Source organism: Ursus maritimus, unplaced genomic scaffold (genome assembly GCF_017311325.1).
Source record: "Ursus maritimus isolate PB19 unplaced genomic scaffold, ASM1731132v1 scaffold_2, whole genome shotgun sequence".
Classification (NCBI taxonomy): Eukaryota; Metazoa; Chordata; class Mammalia; order Carnivora; family Ursidae; genus Ursus; species Ursus maritimus.
Window position 1 is genome coordinate 46,383,648 of NW_024424452.1, and position 26,197 is coordinate 46,409,844.

General features: G+C 43.3%; 1 protein-coding gene across 1 annotated transcript in view; it reads right to left on the reverse strand.

The window, feature by feature from the left end:
- The window catches only part of RGS5 (regulator of G protein signaling 5), a 46,767-nt gene extending 29,766 nt beyond the window's left edge, over window positions 1-17,001 (reverse strand). The window contains exon 1 of the mRNA XM_008685711.2: window positions 16,854-17,001. Coding sequence (XP_008683933.1) covers window positions 16,854-16,897 — 44 coding nt within the window. The 5' untranslated portion in view covers window positions 16,898-17,001. The remainder of the gene's footprint in view (window positions 1-16,853) is intronic.
- Between the last annotated feature and the right edge of the window lie 9,196 nt (window positions 17,002-26,197).

The window sequence follows — 26,197 nt, forward strand, 5'->3', positions numbered from 1 at the left end:
AGGGAGAAAGCTGTGCCGGGTCATTATGGTAGAGGGAGAATGTATCAGTTTGGCATCTGCCATTTTCCTGAATAAACGTATTTCAAGATGAACTATAGACAATTCACTCACTGCTTATGTTCAAGCTCCTACCTTGACTACCCCAGATTAACTTGTTATCTTCAGGTCCCTCAAGGCAACCCACAGGGAAGACTAGGGAGTCGACCAGGGCACTTATTTAAATAGACTGACTTTACTTCATAAGATCATCATTAAATAAACTGACTTTACTTCATAAGCTAGAAAAGGCTGGCCTCCGTAGTGTTCTCCTTTTGCTCACTTATTTATTCAACAAATTATTAAATGCTTGTCATGTGCCCTACACTATTATAGATTTTGAAATCCGCAGTGGAACCAAAAAACAAGGTCCTCTCATGGAGTTTACATTTTAGTTGAATGAGACAAACACACACACACACAAAACAAGGAACCAAAACAATGAAATGAAAACTGTCCGCTGGTCGTAATCGCTCCAGTGTGACCTTGTGTATGTAGGAATTAGCTTCAGCCACATGCCCTAATAAGGAATTCACATCGCGCTGGTGGTCAGCAAGGTTTTAGAAAGACAATGCTCCAGACGTGATTGCTATGGGTGTCTCGGCAGCCCTTATTTTTTTTTTTTTAAAGATTTTATTTATTTATGTGACAGAGAGTCAGCCAGCGAGAGAGAGAACACAGCAGGGGGAGTGGGAGAGGAAGAAGCAGGCTCATAGCAGAGGAGCCTGATGTGGGGCTTGATCCCATAACGCCGGGATCATGCCCTGAGCAGAAGGCAGCCGCCTAACGACTGCGCTACCCAAGTGCCCCATCGGCCGTCCTTATTGATTGGGATCAACATCAGATGCTTTGCCAGTTAGCAGAATATGTTAGAAATGAGTTTTTGCGTGTAGGTTTGTTCATTAGATAATGGATTCTCCCCAGTCACGATAATGGCATTCAAGTCATGTGGACCGGTGGCTTGTTGTGGAAACCCCCACCGTTTCATTGAAAGGTTATACAAATGTAATTATCTCTTCATCCTTAGAGATAGTACCTGTAGCATGATCCCTAAAATAGTCCTACATTCAAGCCTTGATTCTGAGAGTCCTTGTTGCCTGATACCACCTACAAGGGTATCAGAATCCTACCTCAGAATATAACTGTCTGACTGAATCTTTCCTACAGTTTGTGGTCAGAGCACAAAGAATGAGGACTTTACTGAGATGAGAGGACAAGTTGTGTAAACATTTTGCACCAGCTTGTTGATACTTACTTGCCTAAATAAGTACGGCCCAATTGGGCTTCACTGTATGTATGGTGGTCTTGCTTTCGTAAGCCAGTAGCAAAGTTGTGGAGCGAGAAGCAACCGTCATCTATACCTAGCCATTAATAGCTACATTTATCTACCAAAAAGAACTGGATAGTTGGATATGAATAGTTGACTTAGGTTAGTTTTCAACAGCCACTTACTATCTGTGTGACCTTATACAAGTTATATCATGTCCCTTGGCCTTGGTTCCATCATTTGTTAAAAAAGGATAACAGTAGTGCCTTCGGCAAAAAAAATTCTGTGAGGAGTGTGTGAGATAAAGTATGTAAAAATTAGCACAGTGCCTGGAACATAAATGGCATACAATATATGGTGGTGGTCATCAACATCATCACCATCGTTACCGCCATCACCACTATCACCATCGTTATCATCACCAACATCATCATCATCATCACCACCATCACTATAATCATCATCATCACCATCACCATCACCACTATCACCATCATTATCATCACCAACATCATCATCATCATCCCCATCCCCATCATCACTATCCCCAACATCATCATCATCATCCCCATCCCCATCATCACTATCCCCAACATCATCATCATCATCCCCATCCCCATCATCACTATCCCCAACATCATCATCATCATCCCCATCCCCATCATCACTATCCCCAACATCATCATCATCATCCCCATCCCCATCATCACTATCCCCAACATCATCATCATCATCCCCATCCCCATCATCACTATCCCCAACATCATCATCATCATCCCCATCCCCATCATCACTATCCCCAACATCATCATCATCATCCCCATCCCCATCATCACTATCCCCAACATCATCATCATCATCACCACCATCACCATAATCATCATCATCACCATCGCCATCATCACTATCACCATCATCATCATCATCATCACCACCATCACCATAATCATCATCAACACCATCGCCATCATCACTATCACCATCATTATTATCACCATCATCGCCATCACCAACGTCATCATCACCACCATCACCATAATCATCATCATCACCATCACCATCACCACTATCACCATCATTATCATCACCATCATCGCCATCACCAACGTCATCATCACCACCATCACCATAATCATCATCATCACCATCGCCATCATCACTATCACCAACATCATCATCGTCATCATCGCCATCACCAACATCATCATCAACACCATTGCCATCATCACTATCATCACCATGGTCTTCATTATCTACTTATGAAACTTCATCTTATAACACCTAGCATTATGGTTTGTAGCAATTTCCTTTAACCTTGGGGATATTAGTATTTGATCACATTAAGATCATTTTCTTTTGGTTGGATGAATGAACTCCATGCTGTAAAAGGTGAAATGAAAAGGAGTTACTCGTGTCCATGGATTTTAAAATGGAACCAGGAGTCCATTAAAGAATTGGGACTTATATACATTCTCATAGGATGAAATCATGAACCTTCAACTGGGCCAAACTGCAAATATGCCAAGGACTCAGACTAAACACCCGTGACTCGCTATAGTAAGAGCTTTTGCTTAGTGATAACCTTAGCCACCAATTATGTTCAGCCAAGAGTTACTTCCTGCCACCAACACCAATAGAAATTCTTTGTAAACACCATATATAAGCATTCCCTTTTGTCTTTAAAAACCCCTGACTTTTTTCTCTGGTAGGGAGGGGATGCAATGGAAACAATGCAATTTGAGTTGCTGCCTGAACCTGTATTTTCCGAGACCCCAAATAAAAGCTTTTGTTGTATTTTAGCTCTGCCTCTTTTCTCAGTTGACAATGCCTTCAACATTACTTTCTTGGTGATATGACAAAGATACCAAAGTGAGAGAACGAGGAAAAGTCAGAAGCAATTCCTGGTGATCCTATTCTGGGGAAGACAGGAGGAAAGCTAGGTTTAAAAAGCCAGAAGGGTCTTAGCAGTGACCAAAAACAAAAGTGAGGGTCTGGCTTGCCTATAGGTGGTGTGGAAAGGTCTATCTTTGTGGCACCCTGTTTGCTCCCTATTGGTCAAAAGCAGGTTGATAGAGCCCAGTCCTGTTTGATGATGCATCCCCTTCGTCAGTCATCTGGGGGAGGAACACTCTGTCTCCCCAGGTCCCTGGTGTATCCAAGCGTGGAAGATGACGTGAGGTCTCTGGACTTTCATTCCAATCGCACCGTCCCTGCGTCTAGGTGCAAGCTCTCCACCTGGCCAAGAGGCCATGATGTGGGAAACAAAGGCAAAAGAAAAATTATTAAATTTCCTTACTACCTACAGCCCCCTGACAAATCCTTGAAATAGGCAGAGTGACATTTCTCTAGGACCTCAGCTGCCTTGATGGTAATACTTTGCTAAGGGCAAATGGCAATCTGAGGCTTGGCCCCCAGGATCCTGTGGGTCTACTTTAACATAAGAAAATTCCTTTGGAAACTTCCTTTATCTCTACCCCCCAAGATACGTGTTGGCAATCATCCCCCAAGCATATGACCCACCGATATACATCTGAGAGTCTCATGACCGAGTCTTTACTAAACAGTAATAAATGACCTTTTCCTAACAATAGTTAGCCCCCCTCAGGACCCTGGAAACCTTGCTTCCAAAATACCTGGGAGGCTTCTGCTATCCCCAATCCCCTCCTAACTTGAAAGTATGTAATGGGCCACTCCTCATGACCCCAGTGAAGCCCTTTCTGCCCATCGTTCCTGTCTCCGTGCTCCAATACAATCATCTTTCTGCACCAAAGACATCTCAAGAATTCTTTCTTGGCTGTCGGCTTCAAATCCTAATGTCTGTCCTACATCAGTCACTCCTCATAGCAAATAGGCAGAAAGCCTGATCTGTGGCAACTCTTAAACATAACGATATGTTTATGTAAACAATAGTTTGCATACCATGTGGATTTACTGAGGCATTGATTCATGTTTTCCTCTCCATAGAGTTTTTCCACTTTCTTGCAAGAATCTCTACTCCCTGAAATGCAATTCTGAGACAATGCATGAGGCCTTTGTCCTTTCTCACCTCTGAGGGAGCTGTGTGGTGAGGCTGAAAGTAGATGTTGATAGAAGGTAGTATTCCATGTTTGGCTTCTGTTTTCCAAGACCCTAAACTCACTAGGGAGATATACTGGCTTATTCCCCAAAAAAGAGGACTGCTTTTCATGAGTGGTAAGGAAAGAAGCAGAAAAACAGAGAGGGACAAGAGAGCATTCCTGAGACGGCTCAGGGTTCTACAACTCATCAAACCTCCACCCTCATCCACCACACGCCTTGGCAGGACTCCAGGCAGGTGGGAGGACCACAGAGGGGGAAAGAGAGAAGATGCCCACGAGACCTGACCTTTTGCACCGGAGCTCCTGGCTTTACCCCAAATGATCTCCAGACCCAAGCAAAGGGCTGAGCAGTGGCTTCAAGGCATGGTGAAGCTTCAAACAAGAAACATAAATAATGATGCTTTCATTTTAAATTATTCAAAACCAGTCACCTGTACGTGTGAAAAAGCAGCCCCCACACAAATACAAGATTGCTTAAATTAAAACAGTAAGTGTTTAAGACTCAGTCAGCATATGGTGATGAAACCATGGGAATAGTGAACTATATGCGGCAAAGTTTCCATTGCTGAAAAAAAGCCATCAAGAAAAGACAAGCAACCAGCTGTTTTGGATAAATTAAGTCACGTATAACCACCTGGATCTGTCCAGATGATCTCATACGACACTTTCCAGATCTCAGTTCCATTATTACAGTGACAAATGACACGTTGAGTTGTGTTCAATCTCTTCCCTGCTCTTGGCAAAGAAAATGTCCACCTCCCAACTGTGGCAAAATCCTGTCCCAGGTTACATAAGTGGAAGAGTTTATAAAACAACTAGGCTGTTCCAAGAGGGACAACAAAGTGGAGTATTGGGCTCTTACCCATAAAATTGAATTAATACCAAAGCTAAAAGGCACGAGACAGAAGAGCATAGTGGTTAAGGGCATGGATGTTGGAGCCAAACCATCTAGATTTGTCTTACTACATACGTGACATTTGGCAAGTTTTTAAACCTTACCTTAAAAGGTTTTTGGTAAGGTTTAAAAACTTAAACCTCTCCTCAGTTTTCTAATCTGTAAAATGGAGACAATGATGGCACCTACCTCATAAGGTTCTTATGATGATAAAAGGAGTTACTACGTATGAAGCACTTGGATTAATACCTGGCCTATTTAACACGCCCTCCATACATAGCAGGGATGATGGTGATGGTGATGATGGTGATGATGGTGATGATGGTGATGACGAGTTACTAAAAATCCTGTGCCAATGAAGGAAAATGTCTCTCTTATTCCTNCTGGTCTCCCCATTACCTCCCAAGCACACAGTCTCCCTCTCCCACCATCTGTGTGGCAATTGAAAGCTGTTCTAGTATCTGGGCCCCGAACAAATCTTGCTCTTTTCCTGAAACCTGTGTAACTACTCCAGCTGAGACCGCTGTCTTCTCTAGTAGTATAAAATCACAAAACAGAGTCACGCTCAAGAGATCTTAGAGGGCTTTTAATTTGCTCTTCCCTACTTTAAAAGAGGAAAAACTGAGGTTCATAGAACTTAAAAGGTTTTTTAGAAGATCTCACAAGATCTTATCCCAAGATGTCTAAGAAGTTACAGAGCAAGGGATAGAACACATTTTTTCCGCAAAGTCGTGGAGAGCACATTTTCACGCAGTTACTCTCGTCCCTCATGAGTGTATATCGAAGAGCTCCAGAGGTACGTACTTCCGGTGAGATAGCTATCTTCCTGGGGGGGAGCACCGCGTCTTACTTCCTTGATCTGCCAGAGCATCTTGAAATTAACTCAGTACATTAAAGTTGCTTTAACTCCTCAAAGCACAGGCCCACACTGCTTGGGCTTATATTTCAACTCTTTTTTTTTTTTAAGATTTTACTTATTTATTCATGAGAGACAGAGAGGGAGACAGGCAGAGGCAGAAGGAGAGGTAGGCTCCCTGTGGAGTGGGGAGCCTGATGCAGGACTCGATCCCAGGACCCTGGGATCATGACCTGAGCTGAAGGCAGATGCTTAACTGACTGAGCCACCCAGGTGCCCCCAACTCTTACTTACCACGTGGGTGACTTTGGGTGAATCACTTAAATTCTGAGCCTCCATTTTTCTTTTTTTTTTTTTTTAAGATTTTATTTATTTATTTGAGACAGAGAGAGAGAGAGAGTACAAGCACAAGGAAGGGCAGAGGGAGAAGCAGACTCCCTGCCTTGCAAGGAGCCCAATGCAGGGCTCGATCCCAGGACCCTGGGATCATGACCTGAGCTGAAGGCAGATGCTTAGCCTCCTGAGTCACCCGGGCTCCCTGAGCCTCCATTTTTCTATGTAAAATGGGGATAATATATTTTCTACCTCATACATATGTCCTGAGGCTAAATAAATTAATGCATTGAAATGTTTAGAATAGCACTTGGATCATAGTAAATATTCTATAAGCGTTACCTACTCTTATTATCATTTAATCATATTTGCCTTACTATCTCTAGCACGGTATCTTGCACATAGGTGTTGGTTACTAAATGTTCATTGGATGAATAGAATAGAATAGAATGGAATAAAAATGAAATAGAATGGAATGAACAGGAACAGAACAGAATATAATATGTTCAACAAGGATCTGTTGGACTAACATGCAAGATCAGCTGCTTTCAGAAGGCCTCCACGTTGGAATAATGCAACTAATTCTGAGGGCATAGAGAAGGAACATTGCTGGAGAATACTCCAATGGAGAGACATAGAAAGCCAATCTGGAGACATCTGTTGCTGCCTGGCACGGCTCAGAGCTACACTGTAATATCACCGCCTTTGTGTTGCTATTTAAAAATTGAAAAAAAAAAAAGGGTGTTGTTTTTCCCAGGCATTGGCTACTCCCTACCCAAGGGTTCCCGTGGAAATGGAGATGTTTCCCATGCTTTCGTGGCCTGTCTCTGACACATTCATCACTCAGAGTAGGTTATTGGGGGTGATGAAAGAGGCCATGGGGGGACAAGACAGGATAGAAGCAGATTATTTCCCTTTGACCTTCAATTCCCTGTTTTATTCAAAATATTGTTGGCAAGATTTCTGGACTTTTGGTAATTCAGTTTGGAAGCCAGATAATGAATAGTGGGAACATTGTCCTCAAGTTGAGGAAGACAGAAATTTATGGTTTATTTTGAGTTCCCAAAGTGGAGGGGTCAGAGGCATTCCCACGAGAGCTTCTCTGAACAGTGGTGTGACCCATAGCCCTTGAACATCTCCATGTCATTCTGCTTTAAATTATTAAGAGGGACTTCACAGACCAAAAGTTTCTAGCTGTACACGGCCCCTACCTTAACTTTTTAAATATATTACAGAGGAAGGACATAAAGTGGGCAGTAAAGAGTATTGAGGAAGGAAGAAAAGACAGAGGGGCAAAGTAAAATTTCCTGGGACCTTTCTCAGTGGTAAGTAACACGTGTTACATCGCCTAATAAAACTATGGTTCCCAGAATGCAATGTGTCCTCTCACTGTGAATTTATGTAACAGATCCAGACTCATTGCCTCAAATAATCAGAAACAGTTGGTTCACGTGCCTCTTTGCCAAATGATTAAAAGGGTTTGTTGAGCAAAATAATGACATCGGCGGGCATAAGCACACAGGGGCACGTGTCCGTGTTCAAGTGACACACGTGTTTTTAGATTTGGGGGTTTCAGAGACAGAGTCTAAGATTCCGGAAGCTGGTCATTCAGAAAGCACCCGCACCAGGGTGCTTAGACCATGGGCTCTCCTGAGAAAGTCTGGAGTGTGACCTGTGCTGCTGACCTCGTCCCCAAGTGCCCAGGTCATTCGGTCGCACGGTCTTGAACTCAGGTGCCTCTTGCAAACTATCACTTCAAATACACTGCCGAACACAGCACACTACTTTGTCAGTGAGACATCTTCATTCTTTCTAAACTTCCCCAATCCCCACAGACAAGTGCCTCGTCCAGAAACAGATGTTCTGCACAAGAAAATGTCAAAAAGTAGTAGCTTGACCAAAACAGTGCCACTCGCTTCACTCCCGAGAACGAGCCCTTGCAGAGCAGAGAGCTTTACGTTTTCCGAGTATTTTACTGCATGTCGCATCTCCTCCTCTCTATCCTCTTTAAGAGGATAGTTCCAACATCTTTCTGGACCGTAGAGTTGTGAGGATCTGAGATTCTGTGCACATGGGCTGGGTGTTGCCTGAGAAGTGTCTGGGGAAGCAGTCAGAGAGGAGAAGGAAGAAGGTGTAGGCTATAGACGCGTGGCCTTAGCCTCGTTTGCTGCTCCTGGAGCCCGTGTGAAGATCGGAGACCTACTGCCCAAAGCATTCAAAGACTGCCTGGGCGAACCCTTTCCACCCTGCACCGAGTCCTCTTTGAAGGAGAAACAGTGTCAGGCCAAGTTATTGTATCTGGACATGGCAACGGGATAGAGTGCTTTGCAAAGAAATGCCCTGTCTGAACTTTGCAGGAGCGCTCTGGTCAGAGTGGATAGACCCAGTCACAGGTGCATGAGCTGTGTTGATGACACACGCATCCTATGATTAGCTGGCTGCCCTTCAGATTTTCCAGGAAAGACCCGGTTTCTTTACTCAGACTTGAAGCCTGCACATTTCTTTCTTTCTTCCTTTCTTTCCTTCCTTCCTTCCTTCCTTCCTTCCTTCTTTCTTTTTAAAGATTTTATTTATTTATTTGACAGAGAGAGACAGCCAGCAAGAGAGGGAACACAAGCAGGGGGAGCGGGAGAGGAAGAAGCAGGCTCATAGCGGAGGAGCCTTACGTGGGGCTCGATCCCAGAACGCCAGGATCACGCCCTGAGCTGAAGGGAGATGCTTAACGACTGAGCCACCCAGGTGCCCCAGGAAAGACCCAGTTTCTAATGCCTGGGGTAGAGGCAAGCTCCATGCCCTAGCATAGTTAGAAATTGCAGTCGCTGTGGGCTATACGCCTGGCATGGATTCATGCAGTCCCCAAAGCAGTCCTCACCTCGCTTCGAGAATTGCTGGGACTCCAGGATCTGCTCAGCTGGTAGATGAAGATTGTTTAAATATATAAAGGCCGAGAAATCCAGATTCACCCTTCTCATTCCAGCCTCAAGGATGAAAACTCTTTCACTGTTATGGCAAAGGATGAGTCTCGTTCTGGGCAGCATTGGGAAGGGCATGGGTGGGCCACTCTTTCCATTGACTGGAGAAAAACGTGACCTAGTGTGAAAGCAGTCAGTGGAAGCCCACCCCCAAGGCCAGGCATGACTCTGTCCTCACATCACATTTCCCGCCTGCCCTCCAGGAGCTCACACTCTTGAGATTAACTATAAACAAAGTACAAGAATCACAGGCTGTTAGAATCCATGATCTTTGAACCAAACTACCCTCAAATTTTACAAGAAGCTGAAACCATCTTTTCCTTTGATGGAATTCACCAAAATAAAAAAGTCACATTCCACTGCCCATAAATATATATTTTTCACAAACTGAAAGTTTATTCTGAATGTGTCACAAGTATTTTTTAAGAAATATGGGTTCTTAATTTAGTCCTTTGAGATCCAAAGTGGCTGGAAGAAAATTGCACATTTTTAAGTGATTGCTGCTTTCAAGCTACATCCAGAAGTTAGTTCCCTGGCCTTCCTGCGGGATTGGGATGAGATGCAAAATTAGACTAAAAGTACAAGCTTTCCTCAAAATATATGGTGTTCAAATTAAAAACAATAAAGTAGTGGAGCTGGAAGGAGGAAAGAGGATCATAGAACTGACTCATCACCATTACAAGTATGGTGATGAGGCCAGGAGAGGCACCTGACTCGGGACTCACCCTGTGCTGCTTAGCAGAGGCCAAGGTTACAGCTCAGGACACCAGTACTCCCCACCCAGGACCCTTTCCACGTGTTATAGCCAATGCTTTACAGGGGCGCCTGGGTGGCTCAGTTAGTTCAGCGTCCTACTCTTGATTTCAGCTCAGGTTATGATCTCAGCGTCATGAGATCAAGCCCTGCATTGGGTTCCTAAGATCCTCTCTCTCTCTCTCTCTCTCTCTCTGCCCCTTCCCCCACTCCACCCGCGCATGTGTGTGCGCTCTCTCTCTCTAAAAAATAAAAATCCTGTGTTCTGCAAAAAATTGCAAGAAAAAGAGAAATTGACTAAGGAGAGATGTAAGGGTCTCTCAACCAATCCCAACGCGTGAGCCTGGGGTTTCTGTATTATCTGCTCCTGGGTGGAGATTTGGGAATATCCTACAGCCCCTGGGGGGGGGGGGTGGGGAGCAGGTGAATGGGAGCTAGTTCAGCACTATGTCACGGAGGAGGGCTCAGTTCCCTCACCGTGAGAAGCAAAAGAGCAGAAGAAGGCTCTGCAGCCCAGCAGGCCCCCAGCTCCTGGCACGGGGTGCTGCCTACAGTGGGAGTGGAGTCAACAAGACCCGGATGTAGAGAAGCCCGGCAGGCTCTGTGCGAGGCTCTCTGCGATCACCAAAGGGACAGGGAGAGTGGGAGAAACAGCCCTGGAGACAAACCCCCCAGCTCAGCGTTGTTTATGAGCAGTACACCCCTACTCACCACACCTGCTCTGTCAATCGCTCCATAATAAGATTGCTAATGTCTCCCCACCAGATAAAAGCAGTCTCTAGGCGTCCTTCAGTTCATGTGTAAGAAGGGCTTTTACACACCGGAGCCCAGTTAATTGTAGAAAGAGCACTCGATCAGTGGGTAGCGCTTATCTATTTAATAATAATAAAATGCAGTAGTAACAATAAAAAAGTGGGACCTTGGTTTGATCCTGATTCAAACTATCCAACTGCAAAAAGACATTGAGGATATTTGGATCCTTGCCCGATATTTCCTAATATTAAAGAATTATTCATTTTTAAGTATGATCATGGTTTTTTTTTTAAAGATTTTTTTTATTTATTTGACAGAGAGAGACAGCCAGCGAGAGAGGGAACACAAGCAGGGGGAGTGGGAGAGGAAGAAGCAGGCTCCCAGGAGAGGAGCCTGACGTGGGACTCGATCCCAGAACGCTGGGATCACGCCCTGAGCCGAAGGCAGACGCTTAACGACTGCGCCACCCAGGCGCCCCTGATCATGGTTTTTAATGTCTTTTAATGGTTTGGAAAAAGTTGATATATTTTTAAAGGATGTATTTTAAAGGATATATTTTAATGGATGAAACGGTAAAAATACTGTACTACCTGACACATCCATCTTTATTATTTAAAAAGATAAGTATGATGAGGAAGGATGAAAATAAGTTTTAACAAAGGCCTTGGCACACAACTGAGATTTAAATGATTTCTAACTACCCACGAAGAGGTAAAGAAGCATGGAAGGAAATTAATTCTTTAATAGGGGTTATAGCGTCTCTCTCCAACAAGAAAAATATCCTCATTTACAGATGAGGTAATGAGGCTCAGAGAGGTTTAGTGGCTTTCTCCAGGTCACACAGCTAGAAGTAATGGAGGTAGAGTTACAAGCGCCATGTTCTTTTGGCTCCACCTCCTCGCTGATGTTAAGGCAGGGGATAGACTGTGACCTTGCCCCCTTCCTTATCAGGGTTTTCTTTAGTATTCCTAAAATGTGTAGTTTAGGAGTTACTTCCTCAGGCAGTCAAAAAACAGGCTTTCACTGTCTTTCTCCTCTGGGTGACTCAGCCTTTAAAATATAGTGCAGGCTCAATGTTATCTGGGAACTGATTGAGGCTTTAAAGGAAGAAGGAGATAGGAACCTGCTATCTTCTGGCCTCCAGCCATAGTCTGGTTCCTGTTACCAAGGATTGATCCTGACTGAACTAATTAAAGTTTAGTTCCTTTGCTTTCTGGCCCGAAGGACAGACAAAAGCCATGACCATGAGCCACAGAAACATTAACCCCGTCCCTAGATACCAGCTATCCCTTAGTAGTGGCTAGTCTTTGCTAAAGAAGGAAAAATTAGATAAGCTTTCAAGGATCTTCCCAAACTTAAGATTCTGGGATCCAGAAGTATTTTGAATTGCGATCTGGCGTTTCAACATGGCCCAGACTGAATGACAGACGAGGAAGAGGAGCGTCTTTAGAACAGGGGATGAAGTCCATCAGAAAAGCTGGGGCAGTAACCGCAGGAGACGGAGCTGAAGGGGTGACAGTTTCAGGAGCTTCACCCACAGCTCCAGGCCTACCCTCACTCGAAACAAAAAGACTCACCTCTTCAACAAGATTTTCCTAAGGAAGTTGCAGAAATGCCGGAGGCTGCCCTCCACCTTCCTCCCTCTCCAAGGGGACTCCCACTCCCCCTCTTTGTTTTGCCGCAGACATTCTCTCCCCACTGCAGCCCCTAATACACTGCTGATGTTCCTCCTGTCCCTTCGCAAGGCAATGAAGCACCAGGCCGACCTGGGAGCAACGCTGTCTTCTCCACTCGTTGTAAATTTATTCGTGCATTCTCCTGACAAAATATTTATTAAGTGCCTGCTATGTGCCAAGTACAGATTGTCTATTTAGTAAATAAATTCTTTAGGCGGGAGGAAATCTCTCTGATCTCCACAGACAGGAGTGGACGGGAATTCGACAAGTCCCCGGGAAACAATCTACAGGATGTGTGCACAGGAGGTGAACTGATTAGAAATCCAAAGTGCCTTCCTTGCTTGCCTCAGAGAGATGATGCCGATAGGGCAAAGATGTCCTAACAGCCGCCAAGCTCGCTGGGCCCTCTCCCTTCCTTGACTCTTACTTGGCAGGGTGGGGAGTTGGCCTTGGAAGGCCTTCTTTCTCGCAGCTCTTCTCCACTAGACCTGGCTTACTCTCCTTGCTGAGGCTTCAGTCATGAGCCTGGGTTAAGTATCACTTGTAACTTCTCGCAAAGTGTCCCTGACCACCCAAAGCTGTCTGAGCCCCCCCACCCCCAACTTGCTCCCACTCTTGTGCTTCCTGTACTCCATGCATTTATTCCTTCACAGTGGATCTCAACACCAGGGACTCATTTCTTGTTAGCTCTCTCCCCAACATGGCTGCCTACAATTTCCTTGAGAGCAGGGTCCGGGTCTTTCATCCTTATGCCTAAGGCAACTATGGAGGTTTGAAAGGCAATCCAGAGAAATGATCAATATTGTGTCATCAATAAGAATGAAAGCAAAGTCTTTCTGAGGGACTCGCCAACCCTCAATTTTATTGAATAGTTCGTTTACTTTCTTAACATTACCAAGTTTCACTGAAGTATTGGTGATTATCTCGGAAGACTGTGAGCTACAGTAAGCTTCATAGTCTTACTTATTCCCAGAGAGCAAGATCCTAGAGTCAGCTAGAGGCACTCCCACCCTGTCTGTAGGCTTCCTTGATGCTTTTTTACCTAATCTGACTGATCTATGACTTGTGCAAGTCCGTTGCCACATTTTTCTCCACAGTTGGTCCAAGGATGTGTTCACGCCTTTGAAAAGGCAGTATTTACTTAATCCTGCAGCCCCAGGAGCCTTGGCCCACCCAGCAAGGTGCTTGCATGGGGCTTAACGACCTTAAACAATTAGTTGATTGTGGCCCTGCTTGTTAGGTGACTTTCAACTCTACTTTATCCACACTTACACCCATATATAAATCAGAAGAGGAGAAAAAAATGGGATGTCCAGTAAAAACAATAATAAATCAAAAGAACCAAAATGTCACCTTCCTCGTTAACGTTCTACAGCTCTTAAAATTCCCAGCATTGCCACAAACTTGAGATGACCAGAATCACCCAGGTGAACTGTGGCTTGGAAACAGTTCGCCACCAGCAGCCTTCACAATCCTAAACAGAAATCAGAGCTACAACAGACCCAGACAGAGGTACAGGGTTTGGGCTGCTTTACTACTCTCCCAGGGGAAACTCTCTGTCAGAAGCGAAGTTTTCACTACTGGCTTACTCTCCTTTTTAGGTTAGTAGAGACTGTGAACTTGTCAGGACTAGTCAGCACTGAAGGAGAACAATTATAATAATCACACTGACTGCCTTATCTTATGCGAACAACGTTTTTGAGAATCAGCATCATAACACTTTTATTTTAGAATATTTTGTCTTTTTCTGAAGAGCGATGTTTACTTTAAAACTTAAGCTCGTTCAGAGACATTCAAGAGACTCTAGAAATAAAATGCATCTTCAAAAGAATTCAAAAAGAATGTGAATTAAAATTCGAAGTTGAAAACCGTGGGTGAAAAGTAAGAACTTGAACTGACTCAACTTCTTCATTTTCCACTGACTGTAATATTACCACCCACAGAGCACTGGTTTCAATAAGCCACAAGGCAGAAATTTGGGGTGGTAGCCATTTGTTGCTCATATGTTTGGATTACTGGTCGCTCTGAATACATAAAAACATGTGAGGTCAACTTTGGGTTTTAATAAGCAAGAGTCTTAAAGATCTAGAGAAAGAAAGAACAGTTTCTAGGATTATGTCAAAGCGGGCTCTGGCTTAGTGCTTAAATCTCCTGGCACGTGGAGTAAATTTAGCTTTCTTGTAAATCAGAATTAGAATCCCTGAGTAGGTTGCTTCTGCCCCCGCCATGATCTCAGCACAGGGTAGGGCTCTGGATGAGTTTTCATTAATTGACTCTTTTCTGCTCCCAAACTTGTAGAGAGAAATTCATTAGGATAAAATTCCCTTTAATTACATCTCTTGCGAGCTACTGAGTTAAACTGTGTTTTAAACATATTTAAACTATGGCAGCATGGAAAAGAAGGTGAGAGGACAGTCAACCCAACTCTCATTGATTAAATGAGAACATAGAATCCTGGGGAAGTGAAAGAACTTGCTCACGGATGCAAATTTAGGTAATGACAAATTTGAATCTGCTTCTTGCTCCTTTGCCAGTCCTCTTTCCACTATGATCAATCACAACATGTTAATCCGGTTTTTATAAACCGAATTTTATTTCCAATGCAACTGAAAGGTGCAATGTAACTCTTCAGTAGAGCTTTCCAGTATAAACAGGTCAGTTTTGTAAGCGTCTATGTTGTCCTAATTTAGTCTGTATGAGTCTTCAAACATCTTTATCTAAGCATTGAGGCCCATCCACGTTCCTCTTGTAGTGTGGACAGAAGTGAGGAAGGGGGTCTTTGGGGATGAGGGAAAGGAGAGACGGAGAGGAGAGCAGGGATGGTGGGTTTAGATGCATTCATTCAAGCATCATGCTTCCCTCAGGATAGATAGTCTCAGATTTTTCCATAAATATGTGCTAACAGTTCCACAATCCCATTTCTCCAAAACACTCCTCTCAGGCAGCATTGTAATCGGAAATAGGATTCTATTTGCAATGGAAACAGAACACAAGAAAAAATTAATAGGAAACAAAAATTGCAAGAATCTACCACCTGCCAGGATATGAAAAGGTTCAGGCATTCTAGGCAAAAATGCTTGCTCCTTGGCCACCCTAAAGGACTCCACATGAACATTAGTTATCTTGTGGAGCATAAGATTTCACTGTTGCACTGAAAGATTCAAAAAGTGATTCAATATCAAGGTTGATTGTGAATCAGGTGTAGAACAGTAATAGGAGTCAGACCTGAGCTTGGAAGAGACAGGAGAAATCGTAAATAGCCCGTTGAGCACAACCTTCTTAGGCAAACACTGCCAGTGCCTTTAGGGATGGAGCTGGGTTGCACAACGTTCACCTTTATTTCCTTTAAATAAGGAAAACTCAAACCAAATGTAATCAAATTCATTCTTAAGAAGTAAGAGGAGGCTAAACATCCCCACTGTTCTGCATCAGGTAGGATCGTTGGGCTCTTAGCCTCGATGCTTAAGAGTCCCTCCAGAATATCGTCCAGCTTAAGGATAACCTGAGAACCTCAAAGGTGTTTTCCCATGTATCTAAAAAGAGAATAACAGCCAATAAATAACCTCCGTGTCCCCGTGGCTTTCTTCTCTCCAGCAAGCCAGCTACTTTTATCTAATGGGATCAAGATACAAAGAACAATAAGAAATCCCCTCTTACTCATGGCAAACCTGCCTCCCTCTCTCGGTCCACATGCATCAAGTAGTGAAGGCTAACATTTACACAGTTCCAGTGTGTGCCAGACAGGGCGCTGGGTGTTTAATATCCAGTAATTCATTCAGTCCTAATAACCAGCCCCTGAGACAGATGCTCTTGGCATCTCCGTTTCACAGAGAAGGAAACAAAAATACAGAGAGAGTAAATAAATTGCCCAATGTCACAAAATAGTAAGTAGCAGAACCAGGATTCAAAAGCAGGTGGTCTGAGGTTGGAATCCATTCCCCTAACCTGTTACTTTTGACTCTGACCAAGCACCCATGGCCTAGGCATCTCCTCAGAGGAAATGAAGTTCCAGATACGAAACGGTGCATCAGATCGCCCTTGTGGGGTCTGTCTCCTAGGGCTCAGGTCCTACGAGCGTCAGTGCTGTTGGCAGAGAGGAGACCAGCCCCAGTCTACACTCACACGCCTGTCTCAGCACAAACAACAAGTGGCTCTCTATCGCCCCTGGATATCCTCCCCCTGAGCAAAGATTCTGCGTATCTCCATCTCTTAAGCCAAAATAACTTGGTTCTCACCTTTCCAGGCATGAATGGGGCAAAGCCGCAAGTCCTTTGCACATTTTGGCAAGTGGCTTTGCTCCTCAGTTTTGAGCCCAAATTCGGAACAGCAGAGAGAGACTTTGAAAACTTCACAATTGTCTGGGACTGCCTCTCCCTCCGAGGAATATATAGAGGCTCTTTGCCAGCCCTCTGCTGCTCCCTCGACCAATCCAGACCTTAGGGGAAATCACTGGCTGGGACGCAGCGGCGGCTGTGGGAGCTGGAGGCTGGACTCCTGTCTCTGCAGCACTGGGCTTCTGGCTGCTCCAGGGAGGATGCTCATTCTGCCGGGGCAGGGCAGGGCCCTCCATCCTGCACGGGTCATTCATGTTTTAATGTGTAAACGTGAGCCAGCCACAGAGCAGAGTGCCTCGGGCTGCCCCAGATCTGTCAAAATCATAGCCCGTTAGGACGGCAAGAGCCCCGGAGATCGGTTAGCCCAACTCAGTGTCACAGTGGAGGAGGTGAGGCTTAGAAAAAGGCCGGGGCATGTGCACTGAGTATCTGTACAGCCGAGTGCCAGGCTGCCAGGCACTCGGCGGATGCTAGGAGCTCAAAGGAAGGTACCGCCTGCTCTCAAGACCCCAAAACATCCTATAGTAAAGTGTAAGTGAGAGATGGAGGCAGGCTCAAGATGTGTGAGCTTTCAAGGGCCACCAGAGAAGATTTGGGGGAAGAAATAAGCCCTGAGCTTAGTGATATAAGAGACAAGACACCCTACAGCATTCTATCCTCTAGATATTGCCCCCAAGTTCCCCTAATTCTATAATCGGTCTTGTGATTATTCTCTACTTTGATAATGACATCAGCTAATTCCTTGGACCCTGCCTCCGTCACTCATCCTTGGCCAGAGGCTTATCCTGCCTGGCTCTTCAACCTTTCCTTGTCTCCGATCACTCCAGGATTATTCCCACCAAAGGTGACCTTATTTGCTGTTCATCCCATCAGGACCCAAGGGGTTAATAAATTAATATGTAAATACAGATGCCTGAGAGGTTGGCATGAGTCCAAGCTAAAAATAAACAGCAACCACATCATCTGTAAGAAAAGCTCTAAATTTAGTATTAAAGATGATTTCATAATGTTCCCCATTGTCTGAGATTATTTGTTTTAAATTGTTGATCAGGGCCCGTTAGTGGCTTGTAAAGTCAATATACTGTATTATGATCTGATTTTTTAAATTAAATTAACAGATGATAATAGACACACATGCAAGTGCATTGCATGAAGAAAGTTAAATATTGTTTTCTGAAATTTTTGCTTTCATGGCTAATATGGGTGTGTGAACAAGGTCATTAGATAAACTGTATTTCTTACTATAATTTGTAATCAAAAAGGTTTGAAGACCGCAGCTCTCCACCATATATTTTATTCACGAGGAACCCCGTCCTAGTCACCTTTGCAACCCCAGCACTCAGCACAAAGTCAGCACGTCGACATTTACAAACAGTGCTTGAGCTCAATGCAACTGTCCAAGTTCTGCCGTTTGCTGGCTTCATAAACACCAGCCAGTGAGCCCACCCGAGTGATGGCCACTCGATGTTCAGAGATACGAACACTGTTGTTGGCCGCTGAGTCTCAGATTGGGAATATAAAACTAGTCGAGGAGACTCCGTGGGGCAAGAGCCTAAATTACATTTTGATATTTAAGGATCCTTGAGGAGAGAATAAAGTGGAAAAAAATTAATGTAGCACAACAGAGGGTGATGTCTTGGCCAGGGCTGAAGGTCAAAGCATCAAAGCAGGTTTCTTTCTTTCTTTTTTTTTTTTTTAAAGATTTTATTTATTTATTCGACAGAGAGAGAGAGACAGCCAGCCAGAGAGGGAACACAAGCAGGGGGAGTGGGAGAGGAAGAAGCAGGCTCACAGCGGAGGAGCCCGATGCGGGGCTCGATCCCAGAACGCCGGGATCAGGCCCTGGGCAGAAAGCAGATGCTTAACGACTGCGCCACCCAGGCGCCCCTCAAAGCAGGTTTCTGATCGATCCAGAAGAGTCTGTGTGACGCACGGGTGGACTATTCAAGAATCAAAACGATCTCAATCATACTAGAAGGTAGGCTGGAACCCAATATGCCAAAGATGCAAAAGGCGATAGAAATAAATATGAATCCGGCATCTATTTGTTTTTAGAACCTTCATAAGGATGGAAGAGCCTGAGAGCCTGTAAAAGAGCCTGCTCATTGTAGGAGGCAAGGCTCTGCAGAGAAACATCGGATATGCTGATATCTACACATATATAAAGAGAGATTTATTATAAAGAATTGGCATTTGTGATCGTGGAGGCTGAGCAGGCCTGTGATCTGTGGTCTGCAAGCTGGGGGCCCAGGAGAGCCAATGGCGTGTGGTCCTAGTCCAAAGGCCTGAGAAACAGAACCTCTGGTACGAATTCAAGTCTGAGTCCAAGGCTGAGGCCAGAGAAGAGCCATGACCCAGTGAAGATAGAGAGAATGAATTCTCCCTTCTCAGTCTTTTTGTCCTAGTCAGGCATTTAATGGAATGGATGAGACCCACCCACACTGGGGAGAGCAAGGGGTTGACTCGTCTACTGGTTCAAATGTTAATTTCATCCAAAACCACTCTCAGACACACCCAGAATCATGTTTAGCCAAATACCCGGGCACAAAATTAACCATTACCCTCATGTAAAATAAATTTGAAGTTCTCGTTAAAATATATTGGACTATTTTTTTGTCTCCTTGCCGTCCCAAACATCCCTCAAAACGATAGTAAATGTATGAAAAGTGTAGAAAGCTATAACAATATAGAGAAAGGGAAACAGGCCGTCAGATTTGGGGTGGTTTTAATCTCTTTATAAAAGGTGGAGAGGGGGTGGTTAGGAGTGGTCCCTAAAGAACCAGCGAATAGAATTCAGAGAACAACCCAAAGAGGTTTCCATGTGTTTGCCCCAGGGGAGCAGACTCCAAAGCGCTCGATACTACAGAAGCAGGAATTAGCTATGGAGCTCGTAGTAGTGGGGATAATTGAGGTTTTGTCCAATAGAAAGGTCTCCTGCCTACCCACAGAATTGCTGTGATTCATTTCTAATTCATTTTCTTAACTAAATCATGCATCAGTCTATTTAACTATTGTTAACAACACATTTATTGAGATGCCTTTTATATAACCAATGATAGCACATTGTGGGGACAACCTCCCATCTGGGGACATCTGGTACCCTGTGGTCGATGGTGAACAGGCATCCACCCACTGTTTAATGTCTCTTAATGCTTCCCAGTTCCACCCTAAGACCCGCGAAGAGCACACGCAATAAATAAGGTGAGTGTTCACCGTACATGGTGCCTCATTTCTTTCTTTCTGATATTTTTTTAAAATTACGTACTAGTTCAATTTATAATTCTGCCACCCAGAAGTATACACCGTCAACAAGTTGTTACATCTGCTTCTACGTTTCTTTTACTTTAAACAAAGAGGCAGTAGAAGAACTAAAATCCTTTTCAGTGCCCACTCCTGTTTCCATTCTTCTCCTATCTTCAGCACGCATAATCCCTATTCAGATTTTGGTATATGTGGTTTTCTTCCAGGTCTTTAAAAAATTTCTTCACCTACACTGGATTCATAAATACTAGAAGGTAATTATTTATATGTGTTTTACTTATACATATAGTGATATAATCGCCATCTTACTTTTTTATTCAGAATTATGAGTTTTTTGCTTTTAGATTACACCGACACTTATAGAACATTTTCTATGTCCCAGGGATTTTAAAAACATGTTCCATGCATTTCCAGATTTATTTCTCGCAACGAAACCATAAGATAAGTGCTCTAATAAATGTCATTTTTGTAAAAAAAAAAAAAAGATTTATTTATTTATTTATTTATTTATTTACTTACTTACTTACTTAGAGAGTGTGAGAAGGCGTTGGGGCAGAGGGAGAGGGAGAGAGAGAATCTCAAGCAGATTCTGCCAGGAGCCGGACGTGGGGCTTGATCTCATGACTCTGAGATCATGACCTGTGTTGAAACAAGAGCTGGACACTTAACCAATTGAGCCACCCAGGCGCCCCTAACGTCATTTTTTAAAGGAGGGAACACTGATCTTTTAAATGAAGGTGAAGTTGTTGAGGGTCAAAAAGCGTCAATACGACCACAGCGAGCGTGGAGTCTGCACTCTCTACCACCAGTGTAAGCCTTTTGATCGATGGAGAGAATTTATCACGTGCATCTCTAATTGCATTTCTCTGTAAACCTAGTATTGAATACTTAGGTCATTTCCAATTTTTTGCTTCTGGCCAAAGGAATTCAATTAACATCCCTGCGTATGTCTCCTGGAGGAGCAGCTCGGTGTACAAAGTGGAATTCGTGGCTCTAAGGCCACAAAATTCTAAGGCGGTCAGACCAATGTGGACGCCCAACAGAAATGTATGGAAGTATCATTTCTCTCTCATTTTCCCCAATATACAACATTTGCCAGGCTTTAATTTTTTGCCATTGCCAGCAAAAACAAACAAAAAAAACCACACACAAAAAAACACATGCTATTTTAATTTGTACCTTTCTAATGACCAGTGGATTTGAGCTTCTGTTATATTTGTATTGGGCCATAATGGTTGTTTTTCTCCTTCAGCTGTGTATTCTCATTTTTAAAACACTTTACTCTTTTGCTGGTTGGCTTTTCAATATTGATATGCAAGAATTCTTTCTATAAATAATGGAACTGAAAATGGGAGAAGGGAGAAGAAAGAGAAAAGTAGAATTAGGTTATTGGTTGTTGGATAGGCAATGGGTGGGTGTTAAAGGATGTCCCATAAAATCTGGGAAACGAGATAGGAATAGGTTAAATACGGAAATGGAATGCAAGCAGCAAGAACAGTATATGTGCAAAGGTAACCATTAGGACAAAAATCCAAACCCTCCTAAATACCCAAATTAAAGAAAAATGACAGATGAAAGAGCAGAAAAGACACATTTCAAAGAGAGTCAAAACTAGAAAATATAAAACGCACATCATAATATTATGACAGAGGCAAGACTGAGCATGTAAGTTGTATCCATAAATGTGAGTGGGTGTAAATCTCCAATTAAAAGAAAAGTTTTTGTTAGACTTACAAAGTAACACCCAAATATATTCTGTAGACAAGGAGCACACCTAAAATAAAGTTATTTAGAAAAATTAAAAACAAGGAGACCGATCAGGGCAAAAGGGACCCACGAAAATAAAGTCATTGACGTAATTCTGATCTAACATAAGGAATTCAAGCCAAAAAGTGCCAAACATGACAAGGGAAAATACTTTTTAAGGCTTAAAGGCCACAATTCACAATGGAAATACTAAGATTCTGAAATGTGTTTTTTTTTTTTTTTAAAGATTTTATTTATTCAACAGAGATAGAGACAGCCAGCGAGAGAGGGAACACAGCAGGGGGAGTGGGAGAGGAAGAAGCAGGCTCATAGCGGAGGAGCCTGATGTGGGGCTCGATCCCAGAACGCCGGGATCACGCCCTGAGCCGAAGGCAGACGCTTAACCGCTGTGCCACCCAGGCGCCCCTGAAATATTTTATACCAAATAACACAGCAGCCACCTTTCTGTTTGATAGAAACACGCAAATCATTAGGGACTCTGAGCACAAGAAAGGGGGTAAAAAAACAAACACAAGTTTCTACTTCTGCTTACAGTCCACTTCTGCTCTGTAAAAATGTACTTAATAAAACCTGAAAAACTATATTGTTAAACGCCTACAAGGTCATGATCACTATACCTTTTTATTTAAAAAAAATCTGTTTATAGTATCTGTCATTGTCTCTTTCAATGAATTTTCCTCTAAAATCTATATTGTTTGATATTAACATTTCTACCTCACCTTTGTTCTGGTTAGTACTTGCCCATGTTCACCGTTTCTGGGTCTTTATTGCTTTTTTGAAAATTAAATAGCATATCTCTATATATTTCAAATCTGATAATCTATGTCCTTTAATAGTTGGTAAGTATAGTTTTTTTTTTCTCCATTTGCTGTGATCAATAATGTATTTGGATGTGTTTTTACAATCCTATTTTATTTATTTATTTATTTATTTATTTATTTATTTATTTATTTTTTAAAAGATTTTATTTATTTATTTGACAGAGATAGAGACAGCCAGCGACAGAGGGAACCCAAGCAGGGGGAGTGGGAGAGGAAGAAGCAGGCTCATAGCAGAGGAGCCTGATGTGGGGCTCGATCCCGTAACGCCAGGATCACGCCCTGAGCTGAAGGCAGACGCTTAACTGCTCTGCCACCCAGGCACCCTACAATCCTATTTTAATCCTATGTTAACACTCTCCTTTTTTCTAACCTTCTGTTTGAGATAGATTTTCTTTCTTTCTTTCTATTATGCTTTGCTCATTTGGTAGTTATATGTTCTATTATTTAATGGCCACCTATAGATTTTTAATATAAATAATAAATGAATTTGAACAGTCTAAACATTAGACTCTCTCTCCTCCTCCAAATAAAAACCTTAGCTTGAGTATAATACCTCCTTCTCTCCTGTGATTATATTATTTTCTAGATAAAAAAAAAACCATGAAATAGCAAGTTATTGGGGTTTTTTTCCCCTAATTCCTTATAGTTACTGGAAGTTTCTCCTCATGTTACTCTGATTTTTTTTTTTTTTTTGTCTCTGTTGCTTTTGGCTGTTTGTCTCCCACTCTTTGTCAGCTCGTTTTCCTTCTTGTTATAGTAGTTTTTTCAGCAAGGATCTGTGGGAGCATACTTTACAAATTTTTGTATTTCTTTTAAAAAGTAGTGGGCTGGTTGTAGAATGTAGATCTTTTGGGGAATTACTTCCTGTGGGAGTTTTTAACCGAGTGTCCTGGGTTTCAGAGGCTGCAGGATGGACAGGTTTCCGCGTTGTCTGCCCAGCTACGCCGGGTGCACTGGTTTTAAACCAGGTCCTATCTTGTATTGGTGGAACATGGCGGATGGGACGAGGAATGAAGAATTTAAATCTGGACCGTGCATATGGAAGACACACACTGGGGTTCCTGGCCTGAGCTGGGAGGAAGCAGGCTTTATTGCAGCCAGTCGATCGAGAGACTATCTTGAAGATTACCATTTCTGGAGAAGTTGTGTGTGCGCAGCTCCGTTTTAAGAAATTTGCTCATGAATGGGAGTTGAGGAAGTCGGAGCGAGGAGCAAAGCCTATTCTTTCAAGAGGTTTGGGGGTGATTGGAAGGAGAGAAATGATATGAAACTTGAGCTGCACTAAGGGTAAGAATTATCTTCAAGAGGACGAAAGAAATATGAGCCTGTGTACAGGGTGAATAGGGTGTGAGGTTTGGAAAGGAGGTAGATCTATCTGAGATGGAGTGGAAGGAAGATGAAAGGATGATCGTTCTAGGAAAATGTATGGTGAAGGGAACAGAAGATGAGCAAGTGTCCTTGGTAGCCCCCATCTTCTTAATTAAGGAGCAAGTGAAGGTATAGATACTTCGGAAAGATTCTCATTCACTCTTTCCATTTGGTCCATGGAAGAATTGCAACTGGAAACCTCATGTTTTGTTAAATTATTAAATATTTTGATGGATGGAATTCTCTGTTAGGGATGGCCTCACTGTATCTGATCACCACTCAGCTGCAGAACAAGATGATTCCCATGGAAACTCCAGGGAGTCTCTCACTCCATATGTTAAATTAGAAGGAAGATGAAGTTGGGTCCAGACTCCATGCTTTTTTTTGCCTCTAGAAGATGTTGACAGCAAGGAGTCCTACTCTGTCTCTAAAGGGCACAGAGAGCCAACATAAGCCTGTGAGAGCTGCTTTTCTGGTATAATTATCCTAATGTAGTATTTATTCTCAAGGTCAGTAGTGGCTGTTAAAACGGCTGTCCTTTCCCTGGAGAACAGCATCCTCCCCTGACAAATAATTTCTGTTGGAAGAACATTCTGTAAGTCCACGTTCTCACTACAAATATTATCCAACTTAGCACTGGAGGACATTTTAAAAACAAAGGGCTTTCTTGAACTTTCTGAGTCAAAATGTCTTGGACTTCATTCCCTTTCCATGAAATAAGCAGGAGCTTTTAGAAGAAGGATACGTCTTCTAATCTTTCGTTTCCATCTTCCCTGCAAGTGTTTTTTTGTTTTGTTTTATTTTAGCTTTGGTTCCCACATCTGAAAAAGGGATTGATAGATGACCTCCAGGTTCTCTTCCATTCCTAACATGCGGGGGCTCTGAATCTGGGAGTTTGCAGACATTTGTGCCTTAGGTCCACAGCAGGGGGTCAGCACCTTGAGGCTAAATAGGGACCATGTGTTGTCTTTGGCTCCCCCAGAGCATGTAGGATAGACTTGCTTGTATTAGTAAATATCCGTGACTGAAAATATAAAAATGAGTTAATTAAATAGATGGCAATACCTCCAGATATAATAGCATTGCTTGGGGCTAACACCTTCGTGAGGATTAGAAAGGAGAGACCATTCCAGGTGGCAGAAACATCTAACTACACGGCTGCATTAGGGCGGCTCTGGCTGAGTTTCACCGCCAGCCTCCTTTGGTCATGTGCTCTTGTGCAGAGTGCAACCCCAACAACTGTACTGGGAGGGCTTGTGCTGCCGTATGTCACCTGACCTCCTGCGAAGCCTGAGCGACGGGTCCTCATAGCTCCCCCAAAGTCTGCGTGTAACCCGAGGGGACGGCTGTCCTGGACAGCTAAGCACCCGGAACCTAAGCGCCTGGAACACAGCCACAAAACCCACACCTCCTCATCTTAGATCCTATTGGGGATCAACTTCAGGCACCTCCAGAAGTAACTATTAACCAACTATTAACCAACTGCTCACCAACTATTAACCTGCCACGACTCGGACCCTTTCTCTCTCACGTTCATATTGCTGGCCTTTCTGCACACTTTTTAAATTAGCTTACTTTTTTATCTTTAGCTTCCTCTCTTATCATCCCCACCACTTCCGGGACTTAACTGAAATTGAACTGCTCCTCAGATTAGAGGATTTTTTTTTTTTTTTTTTTTTGGCTATTTTTGTTCTGTTTTGTTCCTTCACATCCTGTGGATTTCAGGATTAGGAGGTAATTTTGTTTCCCCCCTTGCGATACATCAGCACTTCACAGACCTCCTGGCCCTCGCAAGATCCGCTTATCCCCTGAGATTGGGACCCCCTGAATAGGACACGCGGCAGACCCGTGAGCAGACCCGTGAGCTCGTTTGCAGCGGCAAGATGCACAGCGTTTTTAAAAAATTAAAATTAAAATTCCTTTGCAGTTAAGATTAGCCAAGTCACAGGATTTTATCTAATGGGGTGAAGCAGAAATCACTGGGTAGAATGTGCAGGAACTCACTGGAAAAGGAAGCCCACCGAGCCC